General features: G+C 32.7%; 1 protein-coding gene across 1 annotated transcript; it reads left to right on the plus strand.

The window, feature by feature from the left end:
• The first annotated feature begins 1,881 nt into the window (after positions 1-1,881).
• Positions 1,882-3,817, plus strand: LOC120081087 (uncharacterized). The gene has a single exon (XM_039035766.2). The coding sequence runs from the start codon at positions 2,607-2,609 to the stop codon at positions 3,573-3,575; it is 969 nt and encodes a 322-aa protein (XP_038891694.2). The 5' UTR covers positions 1,882-2,606; the 3' UTR covers positions 3,576-3,817.
• Positions 3,818-19,845: the final 16,028 nt, after the last annotated feature.

A 19,845-nucleotide genomic window follows, 5' to 3' on the forward strand; every position in this document is an offset into this window, starting at 1 on the left:
AAAAGAATATAAGAACATCCAAAGAACTCAATTTGAAATGGTAAAAGCTTCACCAACCACTTACGGAACTCATTAGTCCAACTCTCACGTCAAGGAACTTTTGTTGCAGTTTTAAGTGTAACAAAGACGACCAAATTCTAATAACTCTTTTTAAGGTAAGAAATCAATCCTTGCTCACTTTTGCTTTGACACAACTTTTTTTCTTTGGCATTTATGAATATATTAATTTTAGGAAAGCTTATGTCTCCCTTTTAGTCGTTTTAATGCTTTTTGTGACTTCCAACTCAATTTAAGAGTGATTCATCTCCAACTCTTTAACACAAATTCGATGTCTTATTCTTCAACGAGGCATTCCAAAAATAGGTCTTTCCTATAAGTAAACGAAAAAACTTTGAAAAAGGTATTTTTCAAATTTTAACTAACATCTCAAGAGTTATTACTTCTAGTTTCAATTATGACTCATTTTTTTTTTTGGTCTTTACATTTTTAAATATTACACATTTAGTCCTTAAGTTTTGAGTTTTATTAAAATTTAAGTTCCAAAATGTTACAATTTTATCATGAATTTTGAGTTTTGTTTCAATTTAGACCATGGATTTCAAGATTTTACATTTTTAATCTTAATTTTTCATTAAATACTCACTTTTAATCATTGATTGCAATCTCTATTAATTAATTAAAAATAGTTATAAAGTGAAATTTTAAATTTAATAGTGATAAAAATAGTGAAACTTAATTAATTATAACTCTTTTAACGATTTTTAATTTATTAACATAAATTAACTCTAAAGATGAAAAGTGAGTATTTAGTAAAAAAATCGATATTAAAAGTGTAAATCTTGAAACATAGGGACTAATTAAATTGAAGTAAAACTCAAATTTCAAAGGTAAACTTGTAACATTTTGAAACTTAGGAACTAAGTTGAAACCAAATTCAAAATTTAATCACTAAATGTATAAATTTTTGAAATCTAGAGACTAAATAAAAATCAAATCCAAAATCTAGAGATCAAATATGCATGTTTTCCTCTTATTGAAAACCCCTTTTAAAATATATTCTTTAAAATTATGAAATTTTATTAGTATTTAAAAAACATTATATATATATATATATATAACCTCATTTGTCGTATTTAAAAAAGTAATTGTCAAGGACAATAATTGACAATCTACTTTCTTTATCTAAAAAGCCTAAACAAATAAATTCCCACTGTGGGATGAGACCTACACCTAGCATGATGTATTGATTTATCTCTTAAATTATCAATTTAATCAATCTCAACCTAGATTTAGATAAGTGTTTCAAATTTTATCAATTCTTTTACAAAATTCAACAACAACAATAATATATGGTGTAAAATAGGGCTTAATTAATGCATACAATTTTTTTTACAATAAATAATGTAGTTTATCATTGATAAAATTCTCAAATATCACAAATAGAAAAAACAAATGAACAAAGTTGTCTTTTTTTTTAAAAAAAAAAAAAAAAATCTCATTCAGTCCATAGTGATCCATGTTTTTCAACTACTTAAACACATGTGACAATAATTTTCAATGTTTTTTCAAGCAAACATTTTTTTAATAGTGAAAATTGCATGATATAACCATTGATGCATAGATTGTATATGAAAAAATCTCACTAAGTATGACAAATTTTAGAGTTTATAATTACATTTAAGTTAGAATTTAAATCCTTTCCTATCAAATTACTATTATTATAATTAAGATTTAAAATATCGCTATATTGATAAAATGTCGACGTGAATAAACATTTAAAAAAAATTATAAAAGAATATGAAAAAGTTAAATTAGTAAATATTTTGTAACCTTTAAATAAATGATCATATATATTATTTATATTATATTTAGGTTGGCGATATTTTATTTTTATTATAAAAATGGGGGAAATATAGATCTATTAATGAAATTTAATATCATGATTATGATATTATATTCATATAAATTAAGAAATTCATGGTGTTGCTTCCAGCACCGGCCAGCAGTGACCACCAGTGTCATGTCAACATACTAATTATACGATTTTTCACAAGGTGGGTCCCACCAGGCTTTAGATGAACCAATGGATCACCAATTCGTCCCCACGTTTCAACATCTACAGTGGCAATATTGTGAAAATAGCCACAAAAATTTATGACCGGACATTTTCCCCAGATGACCGAATATTATTAATTTGATTCCGTTCGATCCAATTCCACGTCAGCCCTTCTTACTTCCCTGCGCCTGCTCCCTCCAAAACTTCTTGCTCTTTTTTCTGACGTGGATCTCTCTCATACTCCCACCAAGCCAATCCTTCTCTTCCACGTCACTCCCTTATTTGATTTTATCTTTTCTTTCTTCTTTTTTTTCGCCCTTAAAATCTCCTCTCCCCCTTCCCTTTCCTCCTCCTCTCTCGCCATCGCAAATTTTTTTCCACCAAACCCTAACACACAAATCCTTCTTTTCTTCCTTGTAATCTTTCCATCCGAATATTCCCATCCCAATTCCGATTCTTGATTTTTGTTTCCATCTCTTGATCTTTTGTTTCTCTTCTTTAAATCTGTGGTTGCGTTTTCTTCCATTCTACCCAGCACTGAGGTTGATATATGGAGATTCCTGTCATTAACAGGTTTAGTGGGTTGGACTCCGGGATGAGTTCCTTACCGAATCCCACTCTCTTACCCCAGATTTTGGCATCCCCATCTGGATTTCAAACCCTTTTTCGATCTCTAGATCTCTGGAAGTGGAGCGCTGTCATTATCGCTATTGTTGCTACATTCAGCGGCGTAATCAACCGGATTAAACTTTTGTTTGTGATTTTCCGACGCCAGAAACGTATACTGCAGGAGATTGTTTATGATTCTGACTCCGATGGTGAGTACTCTGTCGACGATTCTGCCAGCTCTGTTTCGTCAGTTTGGTCGGAATTTGAAGAAGACGATGCCGATGAGCCCGCCGCCTCATCTTCCCTTAGTTGGGACTCGACTGACCGAGATTTTCATGTTAGAGGGTCCGATTATTACTTGAACGATCACGAAACGAAACGGACTCTGAGACTTCGGCATCGACGGAGCTTCCACAACCAAGACAGAGAAGACGATCATTTTTCGTGGGCTGATTTCAGCGGAGGTAAGAGCGTTGTGAAGTTATGGGACAATCTCAGATTCGAATTCGATCACTGTCACTCCGACACGAATGAAATCCGCCTCTACGATGTAATTAAAGAGCAAACAATCGGGTCCATTCTAGCCGGGAAATCGCAGATAGCACCGTCGTTGACGTCAAAGTTACTGTTATCGACGTCGGCGAATGTTCCCGGTAAGACGTCGGTGAATCTCTGGGACACGCGCTTGGGTTCTCAAATCCCAGCGTTAATCGCCGAGTGGAAGCCGGTAGCCGGAAAAGTTTTGGGAGTAAAATTTCCCGGTGACCAAAAAGTATATGTTAGAGACGAAGACGCAGGAAAGATAACGGTCGGTGACGTGAGAAACGTGAAGTCGCCTGTAGAGAATTTAACGGCGGCGGATATGGAGACTTGGTTCGACGCCGACGCGGTTATGGTTTCGACGGAATAGTATGGAAAATTAAAAATCCGAGTCAGCAGGTGAGTTGATCGTGACTCGGGCGGTGGCTCGGGTTAGTTATGAAATAGCTGTTCTCGATTCTCCCTTAATCATTAATGGTTGAATCAGTCACAGCCTTTTAAGAACCCCACGAAAAAAGAGGACAAAGAAACAGATTGTAAATAATGTAATATTTTATTCGAATTCAAGGCCAAATAATAATGAAATCTATATTATATGTTTCTTGTCCGACATCTACACCTGGTTATTGTTTTAATTTGTTGCATTTGCAAGTATAAAAATAAAGTAATAAGAATCAAAAGTGGTTGAATGAACCACATGATTTGTTTAATTGTGTTGATTAGCCATAACCAAGGGAACTTGGATACACACGAATGAATAAGATGAGAGGTTTAAATATTATAAAGTGGTTATTGAATATTAATATTTGTAAAAAGGGACAGAGATTGATTGGGATTGGGAATGGTTACTGTGGAAAAAGAAAAAAAAAATGGTGGGGGTGGGTTTTTGGGTTTGGATTGGTAATGAAGTAAGAAAAGTTTCTAAGAATTGACACTTGGATTTAGGTCAAGAATTTGGTGCCTGATAAGATAATAGACGACACGAAATGACTTGTTGCGTCTAATCATTCGCCAACTCCAACTTGCAAACTTTCTAACATGACTACGGAATCCACATCTCCTTTTATCTTTGAGAAGAACCCAAAAAAAAAATAAAAAAAATAAAAAAGTAATTTATAAACAATTTTAAACCAGCAAATAATCAAAATCATGATATTTGATGTTTGTATGATCTTCACTTTGTTCGATTCGACTATCAAACAAGTTTTTCACAGTTACTTTATCTTAAATTTTGTATAATGTGTGCGAAATTTACAAGAAGTCTAAAAATAAAAAGCAAACAACTCTGTTCATTAGAATTATAGAATGTGAATGATATAATTTAAGTAATTATTTCATTATGTTATGTATGTAAGTTTAATGGATACACAAAGACTTATTCACTTTCTCGAAAAATCTCCAAACTCAAATTTACATCCTTCAATAATATTCTATATAATAATAACTATTAGAATGAATGTGTCACTTATATAAATTAAATAAATATTTAAACTCAACTTTATTAGATGTTACTATAATTATACTTACACACTCACTACTTGTTAAGACATATATTCTCATTAAGGGGTTGTTTGGGGATCAATATGAGATAATATATCCCCACATTCTATGTCATCTCAGTGTTTGGAGGCCCATTATCTTATCTTATCGATTTTAATTATTTGTGGGTCCATTTTCGGAACGTGTATTGTATTTCATAGTTATTTTCCTTCCATGTATCGTATATCATCTCAATGTTTGAACATACTCGATCGTTCATACTCAATCAAACTCTCCAAACATCAAAACTCTCCAGATATCATAACTCCCGACATTCTATATCATCTCAACGCCCCAAACAGCCCATAAGAGATTAAAAGTTTAAACCTTCCACTAAACCTTATAACTTTACCTATTATATACTATCAAAGTTCGTTACATCTTGTAAATAGTATTTTTTTTATGTCTCATTTGATCTCAATCAACTTATGCAATACATGTTTATGAAAATTAGTTCACATGTTTAAAGAACGAGCAGGACACCGACAAATAAGTGATGATAACTAAAATTGATATTATTTTTTAAGAATTATTAAACTAGGAATTCTAAAATTTCATATGCTAACATAAAGTCTAAGCTATACATATAGTTCAACAAATGTAAAGTGGTGATATGACTTTTAAACCTAACAACATCTACTAGATGCTTTGTTCACTTAATTCTAAAATAAGTATAGACACAATAAAATACAATAATTAAGAGTGTTTCATAATTTTTTTTTTGACTAATACTTCAATTGTTAATCACGTCACCACATCAATTAATGAATGGTTAATTAATAAAAGAAAATTTAATTTACATTCAAATGTGAAATGACATTTTGCCCATCCAATCAAGCCACAAGGATCCCCTCTTATATTGGTTGAGCATTATGGGCCCTTCTTAAAAGGCCCATAATTTGGTGGCACTGATTCCTTGGGCTTCCACTAAGCAAACCCAACATTATTTGGAAATTTTCATAGCTACCCTTTTCGTTGTAGCATTTAATATCTAATTTCTTTCAACATAGTATAAACTAATGAAATTTAAATATTAGTATATATAAATCAATACATAATTATCAAAGCAAACATAGTTTAATTAGCACGAAATATACCTTATTGATAAAAATCAATATCTAATTTTAAATTTAAAATAAAATTTCAATTCAATTTCAAATTTAAATGCAAATTGTTGGACTGGATAGTATAATTATTCTAACGGTCTACCGCTTTAATTAATGCAACTTTTAATTCATAAGAAACAAAAAAAAGAAAAAAAATCTTCAATTTTCATCTTTCAACTACAACTAAAACAAACTAACTAACACCCCCTTGACAAGAGAGAAAAAACAGAATCTAAGAAAATATGAACAAATTTATTCTCCTCTCGAGATACGATAAAAATGCAATTTTTTTTTTCTCTTTTAAACATGGTTATGTGTATTTTATAAATTATGTCATTATTAATATACCGCTTCATATTTAAATTATAAAACCAGAACAAATAACAAGAATGTCTATTATAGTTTAAATGCTTTTGATTTTTCAATTTTATTGGGTGATTAAAACATAAAACTATAGTAAATAATCTATCATCTCAAAGATTGATATGTCATTTGAGTTAAATAACAATTCTTTTAGTTTCCAAATCGAGGGTTTTTTTTTTTTTTTTCTAATAATAACTAAACCAAGATTCCATTTTAGTCTATTAAATTTAATATATTATAATGATTTATCATCATTAGTTTAAGATCAGCTTGAAAAGGGAAAAAAAATTAATATATTATAATGATTTAACATCAAATTATTTTATTAGATTTGGTCATGATCTAATTAATTAAAGCGCCAAATTCCTAATTGAGTATGAACTTAATGGATAGAAGTCAATTTCTAACATCAAATTATTTTAGTAGATTTGGTCATGATCTAATTAATTAAAGCGCCAAATTTCTAATTGAGTATGAACTTAATGGATAGAAGTCAATTCCTAGTTAATTAGGGTTTAATGAAACCCTAATTGAACTAATATATAAAGAGACCTTAGGATTATAGTCACTAATATACCAAAACTTATTGAACCCCAACTTGAGAGAGATCTCACTAAGGCATTCAAAGTTTTAGTTGAAGAAGACTATATCTTAAAGCTGAAGCTATCATCAATCACGCAATAGAATTCAATATGTTAATTATATTTGACAATTTGACATGAATGATTTTAGGATTAATCTATTCAATATAGATTTAAAGTCATAATGCTAAAAAGTGGCATCAGAGCATAAATTTCATGTTGGATTGTTGGTTTATATTTGTTTTTCATTGGGATTGTGATTTAATTTTGGTTTTGGTAAAGAATTTAAAGAATTAAAAAAAAAACGGTTGGGGGGGGGAATTCTAACCTTCATTCTCGCCATATACGCATGTTCCATAGAATTTATATGGACGCCCGGCTTACTAGAGCAACGTTGTAGGCCTCGCCGGCGGGAGGTTGGAGATCTTTCCAGCTAATTTTTTTCCTTTCTTTTCGGCAATATTTGTTCTGTTTTGTCAGCGTAATTTGGCATACCCACCACCAATTATGTATGATGTGTGAGTTGTGGATTAAAGAGGACTTTGTTTTTTTTTTTTTGTTGATTATATTGATTGAATCGGTGATTTTTTAAAGTTAAAAGGAAAAAAAATGGTTGAAAATCTTATAGTTATCCATAATTAATCAATCAAAATTATTCAATCTTGATTCCTATTGGAAATTATTCAAACTGACGGCAATTCCTATTTAATTAGAAATTGGTTGATAATTCATTGAATTTAAAATCAAGATTTCTACTTTATAATTTTGTAATCTAAATCTCAATTTTGATTGATATAATTTTGTGAATTCGGTTTTAAATTTGATTGAAAATGTTTTAGATTTCTACTTGATAAATTTGATTGATATAATTTTGTGAATTCGATTTTAGGTTTAAATTTGATTAATCATGTTTTTTATTCTATTTTAATTGTCATATTGTGGATTCAAGTTTATTTGATCGTTGTGGTTTCAACTTGAATATGATGATAATTTTTGGTGATATTCACATGTTTATGTTACTTTAATTGTATTGTATGCAATTATTAGGTGAATTTTGGTAAAGACTATTTGATATTCTTCTATTATTTTTTGTACAATAATATTATTATATTATTGTGTCTTATATTTTAGAATGAATTAGTCAAAATAATATGTTACCAAAATAGCCTCTGTCATCTAGATTAATTTAATTCTAAAATATAATATGTGCATCTTCATGAATTATGCGGATAATTATCGACTCAAAGGAAGATAATTATTTCACCGAATTGTGGGTATACATGTGATACTAAGTGATCGTGTACCTCTTCTCAATGCAAGATGATAGTGTTAGACGATTGCCTTCAGTGTTACACGATCGGCCTTAGCAAGATTTTGAGGTTGGACCGAGAGCGGTTTTCTTGAGGTCCAATCCGGTTTAGCCTTAAAGAGTTTGTGGCTGGTCTAGTTCAAACTTTGTTACCTCGATTCAGACTCATCTAGTCTAGTTCAAGGTGCTTGGGTTCGGTTTTGAGCGGTTCAAGCTGTTCAAAGACGATTTTGAAGCTGTTTATAATAGTTAGGCTTCTGTTTGCTTGTTTATGCCAAAATTAAAACCATGTTAGTTTGTGTTTAATTATTTATACATTTGATGTATGTTATAATTAAACAAATCTTGGATGTGCATACAGTATGCCATTTAGATTTAAAATCCCACCATAGAAAACATGTTACATGCATTGAAAGTATGTTATAATTGTTATAATATATGGTATGCATGTTAGGGTTATATTTAATATAACAGTTATATTAGATATTGAATCTTTGTTGAATGTTGTGGATATTTAGCATGTCTAAAATTTTGTAAGCTGTTATAAAACTGGTTAGAAGTTTAAAATCCATAACAAAGAACAGTTGCATGTTCACTTAGGTTAATAACTAGTTTTAATCATTAAAATAGATTGTTACCTAATAAAATACGGTTACAAACTCGTATTGGTTCATAAACCTGTCTAAGGCTGGGGGTACTTAAGTTGACGGTTTACGGAACATCTCCTACCTAGGGATTATGGATGAAATTATTGAGCGTTGCTAACTGGTTTTATGAGCATACGTGAGCGAAGTGAGGTAATAAAATGGTTTATCACCTAGTCATCTTAGGTTAAAATCCAATTATAAGCATCATACTTGGATAAACCACATAGACTTAGGGTTGTTTTTATTAGTCGGGAAAAACCTAAGTATAAATCTACCCAATTAATAAAACACTTCAGTGGTAGTTTAATAATTTCTATATGATAAAGTTATTAGAACACTTCAGTGGGAGATTAATAACATATATGATACGTTATTTTTAGCTCTCATTCCCCTAAGAGTTCACAATCGAGATTTAAGCAGTACGTCGTGTCACCTTGGAAGTGACCTCCATTTGGAAAGTATTTTTTAGCTTAAATCTAGATTGCGGTAAATAAGGGGAAGTTGTTCAAACATAAGTCTATTATATGATATATAGATTTCAACTGCCACGTCTTCACATAGTTTACATCGTGAGATTCATATGGCACTTCGTGTCACCCTAGAAGTGACCTCCATTAGAAAAGTGCTATATATTAGTCAATAACAAGGTAAGCAGAGGAAGTTGTTTATAGTAAATGGGTGAAGGATATGTGTCAATATATTCTGCGGTCTCTTCTGTTAGTTTGGGACGTGAGATTCCCATGTTGTGCTTGCTGGTTTGCTTTAGGCGGCCCTTGCTAGTCGTTTAACGATGGCTATCCTCTCGAAGGGTTGTAACATAGGATTCGAAACATCCCAGGCTTCAGTAAAATGAATAGGTCTTATAGTTCCGTCTTGGATATTGTCTTCTATTTCGGAGGCATATTCATACCGTCCTATAAGATCTGAAAACGGAGGGTTACATTTATAGAATTATTAAGGATGTTAGTAATTTCTGACCGAAAATGATAACTAAACGACTATAGAAATAAGAGTTATTCCGGAGACAACAGGAATAAGAGTTATTCTGTAGATAGTGTTTGGTCAAAATTGTTTGTTTTAGTGAACGAGTATCTGACTACCCCTCGGTAGCACGTATTCTAACTTACTAAAGTATTGTTACAAATAAATAATGGTTATGGGTACATTATTACTTTTTACTAAAACTTGATTTTGGATTTAGTTACAATTTGCTAATTAGAATTTGTTTGAATTTTATCAGCATGTCGAATTCTTCTAGAATACTCACTTCCGAGTTAAATAATAGTAAAATCAAATCAACAAACAAATTACTAGCAGTTGATTACACCAAAAGAGTTTTAACAGAGGATTGTCCTCTATCTCCCAACTCATCTAAAATTTTTAATTATATAGATGAGAATGTAGAATTCGAACAACAAGATAAATATGATTTACTTGTTATCGAAGCATGTTTAGTAGAAAACGATAAAATCTGGATAATTGATTAAGGTGTCGGTAATCATGTTTGTACTATCTCATAGGAAACAAGTTCCTGGAGACAGTTGACAGAAGGTGAAACAATCTTTAAGGTAGGGATCGAAGAGGTTGTTTCAGCTAAAGCAGTGGGAGTTGTGAAGTTATTTATAGGAGATAAGTACATTTATTTGAAAAATGTGTATTACATTCCTTTTATGAAAAGGAATCTAATATCTATCTCTTGTATGCTAGAACAAAATTATAAAGTTTATTTCGAAAATGATGAAGTGTTCATCAATACAAAAAGTAAACAGATTTTCTCTGCAAAATTAGAAAATAACTTGTATATGTTAAAACCAATTGAGGTTAAAGCCATATTGAACATAGAGATGTTTAAAACTGTTGAGACTCATAAGAAAAGGAAAATTTCTCCAAATTCCTATCTTTGGCACTTAAGATTGGGTCACATAAATCTCAATAGGATTGAGAGATTGGTTAAGAGCGATCATCTAAATAAGTTGAAAGACAGTTCATTACCACCTTGTGAGTCCTATCTCGAGGGAAAAATGACAAAAAGATCTTTTTCTGGAAAAGGTCTTAGAGCCAAAGAACCCTTAGAGCTGATTCACCCAAACCTTTGTGGGCCTTTAAATGTTAAAGCAAGAGGAAGATTTGAATATTTCATCAGTTTTATAGATGATTATTCTAGGTATGGGTATATTTACCTAATACACCAAAAGTCTGAAACTTTTGAAAAGTTCAAAGAGTATAAGGCCGAGGTTGAAAAATAATTAGATAAAAAGATTAAAATGCTTCGATCGGATTGAGGTGGTGAATATGTGGACTTAAAATTTTAGAACTATTTGATAGAACATGGAATTTAGTCTCAACTCATAGCCCCTGACACACCTTAGTAAAACAGTGTGGCAGAAAGAAGAAACAGAACCTTGTTGAACATGATTCGTTCCATGATGAGTTACACTCATTTACTAAATTCTTTTTGGGGCACGCAGTTGGAACTGTGGTATATATTTTGATCATGGTTCCCTCGAAAAGTGTTTCTGAAACGCCTACGAGCTCTAGCGAGAACGCAAAGGAAATTTACGTCACTTCAAGATTTGGGGTTGTCCAGCACATGTGTTGGTGGAAGATCCTAAAAAGTTGAAACATCGTTCAAAAGTATGCCTATTTGTAGGCTACCCAAAGAAACAAAAGATGGTTACTTTTATGATCCTCAGGAAGACAAGGTATTTGTATCGACAAATGCAACCTTCTTGGAGGAAAACCATGTGAAGAATCATTAACCTCGCAATAAGTTAGTAATAGAAGAAATGTCAAGAGAAGTGGCAAATGTATCAATAAGAGTTGTTGATAGAGTAGGTCCATCAACAAGAGTTGTTGACGAAACTAGGACTTCACATCCTTCTCAAGAGTTGAGAATGTCTTGTCGTAGTGGAAGGGTTGTGCAACAGCCTGACCGGTATATGGGTTTAACTGAAACTCAAGTCATCATACCAGATGATGGTTTAGAGGCTCCATTGTCTTTTAATCAAGCAATGAATGATATGAATAAAGACTAATGGATTAAAGCCATGGACCTTGAAATGGAATCTATGTATTTCAATTCTATCTGGGATCTTGTAGATAAACCTGAAGGGGTAAAACCCATCGATTGTAAATGGGTCTACAAGAGAAAAAGAGACCAAACTGGTAAGGTACAGACCTACAAAGCAAGGCTTGTGGCAAAAGTGTTTACCCAAGGAGAGATGGTAGACTATGAAGAAACTTTCTCTCCAGTTGCCATGATAAAAGTCAATTAGAATACTCTCGTCCATAGCTACATTTTACAATTTTGAAATATGACAAATGAATGTCAAGACAGCTTTTCTGAATGGCTATCTTGAAGAGAGTATCTATATGTCTCAACTAGAAGGGTTTATACAACAGGATCAAGAACAAAAGATTTGCAAACTTGATCGATCCATTTATGGATTGAAACAAGCTTCTAGATCCTGGAATATGAGATTTGACATTGCAATCAAATCTTATGGCTTTGAACATAATATTGATGAACTCTGTGTATACAAGAAAATCGTTAACAAAACTGTCGCTTTTCTGGTGTTGTATGTTGATGATATTCTACTCATTGGGAATGAGGTAGAATTTCTTGTCGACGTTAAGAGATGGTTGGCTTCACAATTCCAAATGAAGGATTTGGGAGAACCACAGTATGTTCTTAGAATCCAAATAGTTCGGAATCGCAAGAATAAAACATTAGTATTATCTCAAGCATCTTATATAGACAAGATATTCTCTAGGTATAAAATGCAAAATTCCAAGAAAGGATTATTACCTTTTAGACATGGAATTCATCTGTCTAAGGAACAAAGTCTTAAGACACCTCAAGGGGTTGAGGAGACTAATCGAATTCCATATGCATCAGCAGTAGGGAATTTAATGTATGCAATGTTATGTACTTGTCCTGATATATGCTATGCCATAGGAACAGTCAGCAGATTTCAGTCCAATCCTGGTTATGATCATTAGACTGCTGTTAAGAACATTCTCAAGTATCTTCATAGAATGAGAGTTTATATGTTTATGTATGGTGCTAAGGATCTGTTCTTTACTAGATACACTGATTCTGACTTTCAGACCGATATTGATTCAAGGAAATCAACTTCGGGGTCAGTATTCACTCTAAATGGAGGAGAATTTGTGTGGAGAAGCATCAAGAGAGTTGTATTGCTGACTCCACAATGGAAGCTGAGTATGTAGTTGCAAGTGAAGTAGCAAAAGAAGCAATATGGCTTAGAAAATTCCTAACAGATCTGGAAGTAGTTTCTAATATGCATCTTTCGCTCACTCTCAATTGTGACGACATTGAAGCAGTTGCAAATTCAAAGGAACCATGAAGTCATAAAAGAGGAAATCATATTGAACGCAAGTACCATCTCATCAGGGAAATTGTACATAGAGGAGACGTAGTTGTCATCCAAATTGTTTCATAAGACAACGTAGCTGATCCATTTACAAAGGTCCTCTAGGCTAAAGTGTTCGAGGGTCACCTAGTAGGACTAGGTCTACGAATTTTGTATCACTGTGGCAAGTGGGAGAATCTATGGGTATTGTAATGCCCTAGTTTATTGTATTTGTACATTTTATTCTCTCCATGTAAACTCAACATTGTATATATTTTGTATATATTGATCCATTGGAGTTTTAGTCCAAGTGGAAGTATTGTTGGGTTTTATGTCCTAAAAACTCGCAGTTTGTAAAATGAGAAACATTTTCTATAGTCAATAAACTTGTTATTGATTTTATAAATTGTATACATGAAAGTCAAAATCCAATAAACTAAGACCCATGACTATTACATGAGTACTTGAACTTTATGTGGAGACATAAGAGTGGATCAGGTTCGAGTAAATAGTCAAAATGATTTATAGTATATGAATAAGGTTGGGTACCTTATTCTAGTAATACTATTGGATGCGGCATACTTTGTAATTGTTACAAATAGTTGTAAAGTGCTACATACGAAGTGATCCTAATTCGTACATGTTATGACATAAGAAGTGGGGGCATTCTGTGCTATGAGTTTGCATAAGATCGGACGAAGAAATAAGTCACTCTTACTTTATAACGTTGTTTACTGTATAAGACTAACTATTTCACTTAGATGACCTAGGTAACTCGATCTTAATCTTGAGCTAACTATGAACTCCTGTTTATTTGGAATTATCCTTAGATTTGCATAGATGAGGGTTGGCTCAACAGCGCTGGCTCAATAAGCCTCTCATTTCAGGGGTAAGACTGAATAGATAGCTGGGGACATTGGGTGCAAGATGGAATTCACGCCTTCTCGATTTAGGGATAGGAGAAAGGTTGTTATTTCAAGTACTGAATCTAGGTCTTAAACAAGGGGCCCCACCCTTTTACTAGGCTGAGAGAATTTTTGGTTTAGTGATTGGATTACAAACCAATTGTTCATTAAAGAATCAGTAGGAACTTGAGGAACAAGAAGTAATCTCAGAGGTAAAATAGATATTTGACCCAGCTGTTATTACGAACAACCTGTGAAGGATTGACTTACTAATTATGGTTAATTCATGTGGACATAATATATCTACAGTGAGGGGAGGACAACTATGGGTTTTAGTGGAGTGACCCATTAGCTAATGAATGGGGATTAATTTGGTATAATGAGTTTAGCCAATTAATTTCAGATCGTTGGAGCCCATGATCTGTAGGTCCGCGAGGTCCCCCTACTAGCTCGTAAATGAATTAGCTCTAGAGTAATGTGATAAGTTAATTTGATACGTTCAAATTAGAATTAAGGGAATTAGTAATCATATGAGATATAATTACGTGTTTGATTTTAGAATTAAGCAGAATATGAGAATTTATATTTAAATATCATTTAAATATATACAGATGGATATGTATAAAAATTAATTTAATATTTGATATAAAATTAATTAGTATTATTTAAACATTAATTTATAAAATTAATTTTATAAAATTAATAAAATTTTTCAGTTTTAAAATCAAAATTGATCTTGAAATTTATTTTGATAAAAATTGAAAAATTGGTATAATACACAAATGGAAAAACAAGTTTTTCCATTATCCATCTTCTACTTGCTCACACAACGTCTATCACCATTGCCTTTAATTACTCCAAGTATGAGCTACAACTCATGCAACTCTCTTCCTTGCATGATGATCTACAATATATTGAAGAGTTTGGAGTGAGTTTGAGGCATGCAATCAAGAGAATTTTAGTTGAAAATTCGTGGTGAATAAGGTGTTATTCAACCAGATTGCTGCTGTGAATACTTCTCATTAATCCCTTGATTCATGCTTGTTTTGAGTCCCACACCTCAATCTAGAGCATCAAGAGAATAGTGGGGAAGATCTTGAGGTGGCCTACAACAAGATTTGGAGAAGATTGTAGTTGGAGATCGAGCTTTGAAGAAGTTATACAAAGGTATGTCATGAAACTCACTTATTTATGCAAGAGCGTGCTTTATATTTTGCCAAAATTAATGAATTAGAGTGCTTAATGATCCTTGCTGCTTTCGCTATTGTTGATACAATCCTACACTATAGAATTTTTGTTCTGTGAAAAATAAAATTGGGTTGATCCCTGCTTCCGCTATGAAACTTCACAGCTCCTTCAATTGGAATCAAAGTTAGTTTTTTGTCCTAATTTTTATTGATCCAAAATTGATATTACAAAATTGGTGGGTTGCATTCTATAATTTGTTCATATGATGAATGGTTGTTGAATGGTTTACAATTTTTTGGATTTTTTCGGGATTAGATCATAGTTTTACAACTTTATTTTACAAATATTGGTTTGTAAGGGCACTTTGTTTTTGGGAATAAATTGTTAAAGAGTCTATATTTCTTTAGTCTTGAGTCGCTCGTGTTGTTCCTGGTGATTTTCTGGAGAAAACGAAGCCAGAATTGGAGAAGAATCGATGAATTAAGCAACTATAAAGTGGCTATTGTACAGTAGTGTTGCAATGTTATGCCCTAGCGTTGCAACGCTGCGAAGGGCGAGACAAAATGTTATTTTCGTAGTGTTGTAATGCTAGGCCACAACTTTGCAAAGCTCTGAGATCGAAAGAATGAATCGTTTCACGCACGGTTCGGTTCGTGGCTCGATTGGTTTGTGTCTAGTTCGCTTGGTTCGAGAGGTTCGTGGTTGGTTTGGGTGTTGGGTTGTCCAGTTCGTGCAGTTTAAGGTTTGGTTCACTTGTTTTGAACCAGTTAAGCTATTAATTTGTAATAGTTAGTTTTTTTTTAATTCATTAAATAATAAAAGTGTTATATTAATTTAATCAATTGCGTAGGAGTCCAATCGCGGTCCAATAATTATTTTAAATTATGCATATGATGTATGATTTAATTTATATAATTATATGTCATAATGTATGCCGTATAGTAAAATTCCACCATAGGTTATGGACTATTCATGCATCATTTATATTATAAATGTTATAATATATAGTTGTATGATTTAATATTATAGCATGCTCATGCATCATATAATGTAAATGTTATAATATACGTTAGCATGCATTAATAACATAGTCTTGAATTATTTATATTATAAGTGTTATAAATATATAGTTGAATGTATGGATGTACGTATATTATTAATTATTTCATTATTGTAGTATATAAGTGTTATGTATATTAAGTAATGAAATGAAATTGCATGAAGCATGTCACTATTTTAGGTTATTTTATAATTGTTGTAATTTACCTAAATATGCTTTAACAAGCAATAATTGGCTTTAGTTTATTTCATTTCTTTTATAAAAGTTATAATTAAATGAAACCAGGAAATAAATTCAATAATTTACAATTGCATGCAAACCTTAGGTTAAAATCATTTTTTAAAATCGTTTTAGGATTAGATTTCTAATGAGATTAGAAATAAGTTTAAACTTTTAATCAGTTTAATAGGATTAAATTGGTTTTAATTAGAAGATTAAATTTGTAGCAAATGTATCTATAAGGGACCTTTTGTCTAAGGCTAGTTCTGTCTAGGCTGGGGTATTTAAGCTGACGGAAACGGAACACCACTACATGGGAACTAACCTTGAAAGGTGAATTAGATAGATTTGCTACAATCACTTAGCAAAATAATTAGCCTTATTTTTCTAAGTTAAATTAACCATAGATAAAACCATCAGTGGGAGGAAAATGGGGTATATGATATTTCATTTATTCTTTTTCACTTATCTCTCTATAAGTTCACATCGTGAGATCTATACTCAGCCTCGAGGCACCTTTGTTTGTGTTCCCCTACAGATGGTGTTTATATAGGTCAATACCAAGGTGAATGGAGAGAATGTTTATAGTAAGTGGGAGTGGGAGTGCGACATCATTGTACAACAAATTTATTCGAGGGATAACCTTACAAACTTATTTACAAAATCATTACTAGTTGCAACTTTTGAAAAATTGGTGCACAATATTGGAATGCGGTGACTTAGAGATGTAAACCCCTAAACTTGTTTTACTAGCTAATTAATTTTAAGTTCTTTTAATTATGTGTTAATTATTATTCTAATTACGAGTATAAGTTCTTGTAAGTATGTGATTATGATGTTTGTAGTAGTTGAAGATTATGAAAGTTATAATGGGTATGCTTATGAGGTGGAGATGAGGAAAAATTTCTAAGTCTTGAAATGGGGTGCTCTCGGGTAGTAAATGAAGGAACTCTTATTAAAGAGTACCTCTAAGCGGAACGATCTCGGAAGCAAGATCGTTCCAAACTCATTGTGACAGAATTACCGCATTCATAATCTAACAAAATAGATATGCATTTAACAACTAATTACAGACATGCTTTGAAACTTAAAACAACAAGAGAACAAGAAACGTACCAGTTGAAGAACCCTTCTTCTCCTTAGAACTTGTTCTCGTACAAAGACCCCACCTCTCGCTCTCGCTGAGAATGCCCAAGCAATTGTCCACCAAAAACCCGGTCGTCTACCCACAAATGGACTCCACAGGAATATAGCAGAAGGGAGGACACCACCACTTAGAACCCTCGGTATTCTTGGTGTGAGAATCCAGGAGGTGTGGGTTCTGTTGGATTTGGCAGAGGGAAGGAGGAAGAGAAGATTGTATACCACGACCAAGCAAGTGGGAGAAGGTAGGTGTATATCGTATAGATGATGCTTGATCGTTTAGGAAGTGGTATATGATCATTTAGTAAACGGGACACGATCGTATAGATGATCGTTTAGTAAATGCTTGGGCGTGCGATTGTTTAGGAAAAAGCTAGACGATCGTTTAGCAAATCCTATGTGATCGTTTAGTAAATTGTGCTCGTGTATACGATCATTTAGAAATGTTGAGTTATCGTGTAGGCTCTCGGTTAGCTATGCGATAGGCAGTATATACGCAATGTGAGCGAATGACTAATCTCTTATAAAAAATGGAAACGAGTTTTATTTTATTTTTTAGTTACAAAAACTGAATGCAACATCCCACTATCATACGGTTACGGAGAAAATATCGACACAATTATCCTATAATTGCTAAAAATAAATAATAGATATAATCATATTATATTCATTAGCCTATGGTTTAATATCACATCAAATTCAACATATGAACCATAGTCTTTTTCTCCTCCACTGGATATAAATCATATTTATATCATTTTCCTCCAAATAATGTATCTCATATATAATGTCAAGCATATCATATATAATTAGCCACTTCAATCATATCATATATAATCGAACTCCCTCTTGTCAATTTGAATACTTTAAACTGACCCAAAAACTAATTCTCAACTTGAATTCATTGAGCTACCAAGGGGACCTTATGGACCTATGGCTCGAAACTCCAACGGTACGTGAATAGCTGACTAAACTCTTTAGCCACGAGATCCACCATCCTTTAACTACCAGGCATTCTACTAAAGAATGACAACTGCACTCTTCTTACCATAGATATATTTCTGTGTCCATCAGATATAACAAACCAACAGTACAATAACCCTTCACAGATGCTCATAAGTATAGTTGGGTCAATTTACTATTTTGCCCCTATAGTTACATCTAACTCCTTAAGTACCATTGATCCCTCTAATGAACAATACAACATAGTTCTACTATGTGTGGACACCTCTCGGGCCATGAGAAGGTGTGTGGCGCCACTTCGTTCAAGCCCCTGAATAAGCCTTTAAGGAAGCAATCTATCTACTTACCCCTACTTCGGGGAAGGAATGAATTCCATCTTGTGTAGTTGAGTTCTCAGCTCTCAAATTAGACGATTCCCCAAAGTGGTAGGTTTGAGTCGGCGATCTGGCCACTCACACTCATGCAAATCAAAGGATCGCCCTCAATTCAGGATTGATGTGATGTTACCTATGGTCATCCTAGTGAAGTGAATTATCTGTCATTAACGACGTTATATAACGAGATTATAACAATTCGTGGTCCGATCTTATACAAACTCCTTTGTAGAGGACGCCCCCGCTCGTATGTGTCTACATGAATGATCAGGATCAGACCATCTATAGCAAGTCACAATATTTGTAACTATTTTACAAAGCGGGCCGCATTCGTAGTGTTACCAAAATAAGGTTTCCTTCTTATATCCATATACTACAGACCATTTTGGTTATCACTTAAAACATGATCCACCTGTATGTCTCCACATACATGCTTAAGTTACAAACGACAACCAGGGATCTTAGTTTATTGGTTTGTGGTAAAGAAAATAAAACATCCAATGTTCATAGACAAAAGTGAAGAAAATATCATATATTATACATTACGAGCATTTATTCAAAACTGTGTTTACAAACTACAAGACACGAGAGTTTAAGGCATCATCCTCAACAATCTCCAACTTGTCCTAAAGCGAGTGAGGATTACATACAACTAGTAAAAAACAATAAACTAGGGCACTAAGGCCCAGTACAAAATATATTGTCTAAACATCCCTCGCATGCATGTCCCCACATGAACGATCAGGATTAGATCATCTGTAGCAAGTCACAACACTTGTAACTATTCTATAAAGCAGACCGCATTCGTAGCTTTACCAGGATAAGGTTTCCCTCCTATATCCATATACTATAGACCATTTTGGTTAT

This window comes from Benincasa hispida, chromosome 7 (assembly GCF_027475165.1).
Source record: "Benincasa hispida cultivar pf3 chromosome 7, pf3_genome.v1.1, whole genome shotgun sequence".
Taxonomy (NCBI): domain Eukaryota; kingdom Viridiplantae; phylum Streptophyta; class Magnoliopsida; order Cucurbitales; family Cucurbitaceae; genus Benincasa; species Benincasa hispida.

Bases quoted from the DNA above. Each gene is read 5' to 3' on its own strand.
- LOC120081087 (XM_039035766.2), top strand. From the start codon at position 2,607: ATGGAGATTCCTGTCATTAACAGGTTTAGTGGGTTGGACTCCGGGATG.